At 39.9% G+C, this 9766-nt stretch overlaps 1 protein-coding gene across 1 annotated transcript; it reads left to right on the forward strand.

Annotated features, from left to right (window-relative positions):
- Positions 1–1784: 1784 nt before the first annotated feature.
- inab (internexin neuronal intermediate filament protein, alpha b) lies at positions 1785–3814 on the forward strand. The gene is made up of 3 exons (XM_085356642.1): positions 1785–2831; positions 3334–3458; positions 3541–3814. The coding sequence occupies exons 1-3, from the start codon at positions 1785–1787 to the stop codon at positions 3812–3814; spliced, it is 1446 nt and encodes a 481-aa protein (XP_085212768.1).
- The last annotated feature ends 5952 nt before the right edge of the window (positions 3815–9766 follow it).

Genomic DNA, 9766 nt, shown 5'->3' on the forward strand with positions numbered 1-9766 from the left:
AATACATATAAACACATAAATGGTGGAAAGTCCCAGGTATCTCACTAGGGCTTAAATACTTGGGACTCTCCACCATTTGGTCTTAGAACTGAAGAAGCTTCTTGGATTTGAGGTGAAACATCTTCAAGAAACATAAAGAAGTCCAGTCGCTTTTCTTTCCAAACACCTTAGATTAATAGATCAGAGAAGTGCATATAAATATATATATTTCTAAAGCTCAAAATGGAGACATGTCCCTACCTAAATAGTAGTTTCCTCCCACTGTTGAGTCCCCACACATGAGCACATCGCTAATATTGATATCCCGAAACCTAATCCTTGCATGACTACCCCCATCTCTCTTCATGCTTCTTTGTACCAACTATATGAAATTAGTACTTGCTCAATAGCCAGTTGGAGTACCATTAGTCTAGTGAGATTTATTCTCAATCTGATGAGGATTACTTGCTCTTCCCTTGTTCTAAATGTAAATTTCTACTTTTTATTTCACTGTTCTTTCTTGCCATTACCCCATACTGTGCAACTTAAGACTAAGGACAGATGCATTACTAGACACACCTTAAAGTCAAGTCATTCAACTAAAAACACTAAACAAAAGAATTCTTAATAGCAAACTGGAATTCAAAGTTCAAACAACAAAACCTTAGGTCCATGATAAGAGTATAATACCAAAATGAACACATTTAACTAGGCCCTATTTATAAATCATTCTTATAATGATCTTGCTCTGCCACAAATCACGATAATAACACCACTGTGAATGTGCCGCACTAAAATTTTTAAACACACTAGAATAAAAACACTGTGGCAGTTAATACGGTTCGGTAGTCCAGTTTGCTTGCAATGTAACGCTATTTGACAGCAGAGGGCAGCAAAGGCCTGTCAGTCGGATCCTGTTTGACCAGGCTTTATATATACACACTTTACCAAACAGAACAAATAACAATCAACCAGTCCGAGTAACCCTAGATATTATTTAAAACAGTTTTCTTGGAAATCTAACTCTAATTATATTTCGTGCAGCCTGCTACATTTTATGCATAACATATTTATTTTCAAATACAAATTTCTCATTGTGTTATACGCATGTTTAACACAAGAAAAACGCAGGGCTCGCTCTTGATCTGCGTTAAAATAATGGGTCATATTATTTAAATAGATGCTATTTGGAAACTGCAAGCAGATGTGTTGTATGACGTCAGTACTGTGGTTTGGGGAAGAGTGTTTTACGGATGTTACCTGGCTGCACTGCAAGTAAGTAAGTTTGCAAGTAAACTGCACCGTCATCGTCATTCTGCGTTAATTAAAAACAGCATAGAATTTGTAGACTGGAGCGGATTAGATGAAATTCCGTTTTCAGAGATTTTTCTCAGCAACAAAAACGCTGAAGATGGGCTGCAGGAAACTGTTGCTAAAGGATGTCTTATACGGAACATTTGTTACATGTTGTTAGCTGTTTGTTTTAAATAAGCAACAAGCGATCAGACGCGGATACATCACCACTGCGCCAAAAAGGACAGTTCCATTTGCTGAAAGAAAAAAAAAAAAAATAGAGTCAACCGTGCACATCTGGAGTGATGTCATATTTAGAATATACCTATCAACGAAAAATCTAGTTTACAGGAGTGATTTCTGTTCATTCGCATATGCACAGTGGACTGCCTGACGCATCTGGAACAAACTAAGTCCGGATGTTACCGTTGGGCATTAATTAGTGATTGGGTCGACACCCCTATATAAAGGAGACGCGCCCACTGCTCTGCTCTGTCTCCACACAAGCGAAGATGAGCTACGGATCTGAAGTCTTTTCCTCCTCCTCCTACCGGAGGATTTTCGGGGATTCTCCCCGTTATGCATCCTCTCCATCGCGCACGGTGATGAACGTGGCCTCTCGCGGAGGGTACCGGTCCTCCTCCCTATCCCGAAGCAACGTTTCGTCCCTGGGCTCTTTCAGCAGAAAGTCTGGCCGCTCCTTCTCTCCTATGCCAGTGGAGTCCTTCGACCTGACACAGAGTAGCGTCCTCAACAATGAGTTTAAAATCATCCGCACTAATGAAAAGGAACAAATGCAAGGTCTTAATGACCGCTTTGCAATGTTCATCGAGAAAGTGCGCAACTTGGAGCAGCACAACAAAGTGCTGGAAACAGAGTTGACTGCTCTGCGACAGCGTCATACCGAGCCGTCCAGGCTGGCAGAGCTCTATCAGCAAGAGATCCGCGAACTGCGCTCCCAGCTCGACGAACTGAACGGGGAGAAGTCCCAGCTGATGATCGAGAGGGATAATATTGAGGACGACCTGCAGAAGCTCAGGGGGAAATATGAAGAGGAGTTCCGCGCCCGAGAGGAGGCGGAGGCCACCCTCAAGGCTTTCAAAAAAGATGTGGATGATGCTACCATGGTGCGCCTGGACTTAGAGAAGAAAGTGGAATCCCTCCTGGACGAGATCAACTTCCTCAGGAAGGTGCATGAGGAGGAGGTGGCCGAACTGACGGATATGATCCAGGCTGCACAGGTGTCTGTTGAAATGGAGGTGTCCAAGCCGGATCTCACCTCCGCCCTCAAAGAGATTCGCAGCCAGTACGAGTCCATGGCTTCAAAGAACCTGCAGTCCGCCGAGGAGTGGTACAAGAGCAAGTTTGCAGATCTTTCCGAGCAGGCTAACCGTAGTAACGAGGCCATCCGCGCCGGCAGGGAGGAAGTGAACGAGTTCAGGAGGCAGCTGCAGTCCAAGACTATCGAGATCGAGAGTCTGAGAGGAACCAACGAATCTCTGGAAAAGCAGCTTCGGGAGATGGAGGACAGACACAATATGGAGATTGGAAACTATCAGGTAATTCTGTTTTACTTTTTTTTTTACGCTTATCATCGGGTTTCTCCTGCAATGATATTCGGCTGTTAAATAGCAGTCTCGTAAAAGTTTCATTTAAATTGATAGTCTACTATGTGTGTAGTGTTTAGTGACAATACCGCAAGAATAAGATCGGGACAACCGTTTTTTGCCGGGCTCTGTCCGTGGTGCTGAAACTAGTTCCTTCGGGATAGCGCGCTCAGCTGCATCTGACAACGCCCACTGTCAATGCTCTAAGAAAAAAAACAACAAAACAAACGACTTTAAAACAAGAAAACGCTCGATCCAGAGCTTCTTACTAAAAATAAAATATTTACTATTTATTAATACATTTCTCAAATTCTAGCCTACACCATGCCCATTTTAATAATGGGATTGACAGAGGTCTTTGTCTGTCTGCTGCAAGACATGTAGTCACACACATTGTCTTCACCTTTTAAAATATGTAATTCTGGCCTACTTTCATTTTTAATTTTCTGCTCAGGAAAGCATGGCAGAGCTGGAGAATGAGCTGAGGACCACAAAGAGTGAGATGGCTCGTCACTTGAGGGAGTATCAGGATCTGCTTAATGTCAAGATGGCACTGGACATAGAAATTGCAGCATACAGGTATGTTTCTTGACACCTCACCACTTGCCTCTCTCATTATATAATGTCTTCCTCTAACACCTTTTTATGACCATTTCTGCAGGAAACTACTGGAGGGAGAGGAGACCCGCATCGGGACAGGCATCACCTATCCCAGTCCCTCCATAAGTGCTGGACCTGGGCAGGGCTACAGCTACCAGACCCGCATTTACACAAGCTCTGGCAAGAGCTCCAAGAAGGAGGGAAAGGATGACGAGCAGCTGGAGAGCAAATCCGGTGGGAAGATGTCCCAGCGTGAAGTTTATGAGGAGACAGTAGTCACCACCAAGAAGATGGAGAAGCAGCAAGACGACATTCCCACCAATCAGAAAAACTAAGAGCCTACTGTAAGCCTGGTGTTGACCCCTAAATCTTCCCTTTGCCTTGCAAACCCATACCTCTTCATCCCCCATCCCAAAAGCATAGTAAGATTGTCTTTCATATCTGAGCTAGTGTGTGTTGGATGTGATTAGAGTGCAGGATCTACAGGTTTGTTTTATGTTGGTGTCCTTGTCCCCTTTGACCCCCACAGGTGTTCCCCCCATCAAGGGAAATCCATTATACCGCTATTATAACCGACACATCATGCAAAAGTCCAGTACATCTGTTCTCTCTTGTTCTCTCTTGTTCTCAGCTTCAAACAATATCAAGCACTTAGGTAGCATCTCTTACAGGAGTATGGTCTTTCACAGTACATTATTCTACTGGTCTTTCTCACTAATCAATATGTACGGACACACAGTAGATAATAACAACTCCGGTTGTGCATTTCTTCCACAAACTGTGAATTATTCTCAACACATTCCACACTATGCCAAAAAGATCTAAAACACATCAGCTGGTATGGGTCTCTACCCACAATAGGAATATAATGATTTCTCTTTAGTAAGTAAGCACACGGTCTACATAAGAAACCAGCTAACAATAATAACAATAATTAATAAGATGAACAATATTAAATGATAATGTCTTACTGAGCCAACATTTTGAGCCTTTTTAGTGCAAAGAATATCCTCCTTAAATCAAATGTTTGCACAGACAGTTCTCTTTTCATTGCAAGGGATTTGAGCACAACCCAAACGGCTGAAGGAGTCGAGCACCGACCCTTTTCGAATTCCTGGAAAAGTTTCACTAACAACAATATATTAATGTAGCTCTTTGAGTAAGATCAAGACTTAGGACAAAGACAAAAATATATTATTCAGGCATAATGTGCATGGTGTACGAAGATGTCATGCTTGCATGGAATTCATCAGCAAATTACTCATTCAACACATTTTTGTTGTATGAAGTTAAAACTGCCGACTATGTCGAGCATCATCATGCACAACACCTTTTAATGACTGCATTAGACATGTGTTTGTTAGGCCTTTAGGTTAGATTTGAGACTTTAGAGAATGGAGCAAACATAATAAAAGAGTCTTTTATAAAGTCAGTTGAAGACTGCGATTGAGGTGTGATAAATTTTACACATCAGCTGCATAACAACATTTCCCATGAAGCACAACCCAAGAATTAATACCATATCAGTCACCCTGAAGAAAACAGTGTTGACAAAACTCTAATGATTTAGTTGAAGCGTGCCATGCCATGATGTGTTTAGAACGTCTCAACTTTTTTTTTTTTTTTTTTAACTGTGGCCATGACTGGATAAAATGTCTGTTGTAGTGTGACCTCACCACTAGAAATCCTTCAGTAGCTTAAGAGACTTGCAGCTTGTTTTCTCTGCTCGTGCACTGCCAACTCTAACACAGCTATCTTTATTCTCTTGCTGCTGGTCATGGTGAATAATGCCCTGACAAACTGCACTAACACTAAGAATGGTAACAAAACCTACTGATAGTACTGTACTAAGTGTGTTTGTGTCTCTACACAGTGGCCTATCATAACTGGAATTATGTGTTGAGTGAGAACAGCAAGTCTGCAAGCCGGGCATTTTGATTTTTTTTCGTAGAATAATGAATTGTACGAATTATAGCGTCAAACAGAAGAAGTTATAAACACACTGAATGAGTTGCTAGTGGTTGCAAATGTCAAGCCTTTATCCTTACACTGTAAACCAAAAGAGCTTTCATGGATGTCTAAAGAAAAATATTGCGTTCGCAGCACTGCCAAACTTTTCTAAATGCACATGCTCTGGAAAATGATGATCAGTATATCACCAATTCAAAACCAACAATCAATATTTAGCCATACTGTAAAAGAAATACTGTAGGATGTAAAATGCCTTAAAACACCAGCAGCTTTTGACCATGTGTTTGATGCATACGACTCTGTTCAGTGGGGTGTTTAACCGTTATATTCTCTTTCGTAGTGTTTATCATAGCTGCAGTGACAACAAAAGCATATGGATTGAATGTAGTTGACATGCTTTACTCTTTACTATTATTATTATTGTATTGCTGTATGACACCATATCAATAAAACCTTGAAATAATTTTGGCTGCATGTGATTTCATTATGTCTCTTTAAAATGACGGGGAATGGTTTCCTACTGGAAGGTATGCAAAAGTTGAACGCAAAATATTTCTACTCACATAGTTGTCATTATTCATCTATGCACACATCATTCGTGTCTGTTTATGCACCCTATTGATGAACTGGATATTTCCTAATCTATGATCAATAACAAGCTCTTAAACACAGTCCTGATGGAAAGTCAGATTTTTTTTTCTGCGTAGCATTTTTAGTGGGAAAAAATGTTATAATTATGTCCAAGTTACACTTAAAATGTAGGCATTTAATACAAAATATATCAACAAATAATTTAATAACTAACAAATAAGGCATTGCACAGGTCAAGACAAAGGAAATCAGAGGAAAAAACAAAACAACAAGTGACTGACAGATGAAAATCAGTTTTGAGGGTCAGTATTGTTTTATAAATATTTCTCTAGGGGAAAAAAAGACTGGCTGGCTGGAAAGCAATGTCACCTTGAAGCTTTTAAGAGGCCCAGGACCAGGAAGCTGTGCATCACAGAGATATGATGGATTACCTAAGGCTGTACTGTGCATTGACCCTTGAACCCCCAATCCCTGCCCCACACACTCACACAAACAGAGACCCAGACCCTTTGACCTTGGAGTCTTTGGACCTCACGCATTGTCCTTAATTAGCCCATCTTGCCTTTTGCGCACTGATTGTGCGGGACAGCTTCAGCACCGCGTGTGCATGCATGATGCACATTGCAGTTCTTCAAAGATTTATACCTCTGCAATGCTGCTGAATGGAAGTCCTGAGGTGAAATACTGTAAAAGCCCTGTTACAAAACAGCCCTCCCTCTGATTGCTTCAAACTTCAGGAGTGCTTCAACTTTCTATTTTGAGATGCACCTTAGCCACCCTGTCCCCACTTCATAACCGCCACAAAAAAGAAAAAAAAAAAAACCATAAGAGCTTTACGAGGCTATAAAAGAATGTGAAATATTGTACTACCTTCTATTGTGTAAAGGATTCTTGTGGAAACTGCGTCCGATCTGGGATTAATTTGAAATTTACTGCTGAATGCTATGAGAGCAGGTTGAGCCTGCACTCCCACTGCAATCTATAAGCATTGCAGTTGGCTGATTTCTCAAGTGTGTCATTTTTTAATGATTGAACACATGCTTATATTACCATACCTGCAGTGCTGTTTAAACTTTGTTTTACTGATTGTAATAAAATACAACAAACTGAGCCAAAATACACAGAAAAACACAGTTCCTCCAGTGATTCCTTACATTTTATTATGGCATCACTGGTACACCAGTAATACATAGAGTTAAACTGTGAAAAGTTTAGGCACAGAAAGATTACATTCTCATCCATCATGCAGTACAATCAGGGAAGCATCTGATTGTGTCCAAATTCTTTATTTGTTTTAAAATACACAATACATTGTTGCCATTGTTTATTAAAACATTATCACTTACATAACTCATGTGGTGAAGAACGTTGCTGTGAGCAAGGTAAAAAGTTTGATTCCCAGCTGCTCCGTATGATGCTAATGCCTGTAAGATGGTGCTGTTGAGTTTTTGTCTGAATGAATGAATGAGACTGTAAAACACTTATTAAATATAATACTATGAAATGCAGACCATTTACCTTGAATAAACCCTTTCTCTGTGTTGAAAAATGTCTCTAGATGTCTCATACATCCTTTTACACACATCTACTCATCATTCAACCCTCTAATATAAAGTCATTTTAGGCTCTCCCTCTGAATTTTTTAATTTGAGAAGTATTACTAAATATTATATATACATATAGATCCCTCACTGACTGTGGCAACTCTTCTTATTCATGCCTTCATCTTTGCAATCTTGAAGAATAAAAGGGCCCGTGCTGAGGGAGAGGCATGTTTTATGTACTGTCTGGTGATTGCAGGGGTGTGGTGTGGGGTGGAAATGAGAATCAGGCTGTGCAGCAAGCGAGCTTTGCCCATAAATTTCACCAGTTTGTCAGCTTCTCTGGATCAAAGCCATTCCTCTTCACTGGGCTGTGGTGTCAGCTCTGCAGGCATATTAAAGTCTGTATGCGTGTGACCTTTCACACAGAAATAGACATCCAGAAAACCAAAAATGACCAGCATTTCATTGACCTATTTATTTACAGTTTCTAAATACATCTGCTACAATGTGTACAGACAGAACTGTTTGTTTTATGGTTTAGTGTCGCAGGTAACGCAGTAACATCATCTGTTCTTGTGAGGTGAACACAAAAAGAAGACTCAGCGGCAAACTCACAATCTCCGTCTTTTCTCAGTCATTGCATTGGTTATCGTTCAATAAAAATGGTGGATATGCACATACATCCCAGTTATTGTACCAGTAAACAAAGTGTTAATCTGAGTTAGTGCTGCTGTTGCCTTGGAATTTGTTGCTAGTGTCTTGCTGTGCTCCTGCAGCCTTAGGGAGTGACCGCTCTCAGAGAGACAGGATTCCTCTCGTCTAGACAGAATAGAGGCAAAGAGCATACAGATGAAAAACAAATAAAAAAAAAATGTGAATAAGACAAAGAAAATCAACAAATTCTTGAGCATAATTTTACCACATTTAGGATAATGGATCCTTGAGGTAGGTACCAATTGAGTGATCCTAAACTGTCTGTCAGCAACAATTAATTCATTAATTAGCAATTAATTAAACAACTTAATGTTCAGTGGAGAGATATATTTCAATTTTGCGTGAAATGTAACAATTTTCCAGTCTGGCACAAAGTGCTGAATCATTCTGTGGTGCTCCCTGTTAACCAAGCCATGACTGTGTGTTCTCTCTCTCTTCGTCTGTGCTAATAATAGCAGAGACAGAGCCAACAGAGCCAGACAGCCAGACAGACAGGGTGAAGGAAAATGTTTTTCCCTGAACAAAGAGGAACGTCGAAGCTTTTTTTGACCTCACTTTCAGCTTCTGTGAGGATGGATGAGTGGTACTGGGACTGTTCAACATGAGACATATAATTACATTAAGTGCAAAGTCTGTTTCAGTAATCAGAAAATGGTAATCAGTAATCAAAAAACCTAAAATATATATCAATCAATGTTTATATTTTACACCTACCTGTGACAGAGTCTACATTCTGGCTAAATTACTAACTTCTTCTTGTATATAGACTGGACAGTTGTTCACCTTTTGAAGAAACCGATGATAGTGGATATAAGTAAGCCTATCCCTGCTGCTGTAGGGTGAGAGGTGGGGTATATGCTGGACAGGTTGCCAGTCTTACACAGGGTGGATAAGGATATATTGATATATGATATATTTTAAGATTTGCATCCTTTATCTTCAAGAGTACTAGTGCTTGTTTGCTGAATATATTCCAAGGACACGCCCCTTTGAACACCACTCTACCTTTGTCTGGCTCATTTTTAAATTATATACGATGTACTGAATAATTGCTGGTGTCTATATCTGACAGTAAAGGTATTTATACATTAAATACAACTCTATGAAAGCCTAATAAATCAAGCAATTACAACATCTCTTTTTATATAATGTATGTATATACATAAAAGAAAGATGCAAAACCAAGACCAAATAAGATCGATTACATTTTCATAGCGGCTTTTCAAAATTCAAACCTTCCTACCTTTTTTTTTGTTTTTGTTTTTTAGAAAGATGTTGTCTATCAAACAGCCAAAAATAACACACAATAAAAAGCAGTACACCGCGAGACTCTCCTTTCTACCCTTTCATGTGAAATCTCTTTCTCTTTTCTTCAGGTGTGATTCATCACTTCCTTCAGTGATTAAAAGGATATAAGGAGAAAAAAAAGTTTCACAGATAAGACAGGAAAACTTGAGATGAAATGGT

This window comes from Diplotaxodon limnothrissa, linkage group LG6, assembly GCF_057381915.1.
Source record: "Diplotaxodon limnothrissa isolate DT_005_m linkage group LG6, D_limnothrissa_male_GT1.1, whole genome shotgun sequence".
Lineage (NCBI taxonomy): Eukaryota > Metazoa > Chordata > Actinopteri > Cichliformes > Cichlidae > Diplotaxodon > Diplotaxodon limnothrissa.

Excerpts from the sequence above, each read along its gene's own strand:
- inab (XM_085356642.1), top strand. The coding sequence starts at position 1,785 with ATGAGCTACGGATCTGAAGTCTTTTCCTCCTCCTCCTACCGGAGGATT. Across the intron at positions 2,832-3,333 it reads TGGAGATTGGAAACTATCAG|GAAAGCATGGCAGAGCTGGA; the intron begins GTAATTCTGTTT and ends TTTTCTGCTCAG. Across the intron at positions 3,459-3,540 it reads ATAGAAATTGCAGCATACAG|GAAACTACTGGAGGGAGAGG; the intron begins GTATGTTTCTTG and ends CCATTTCTGCAG.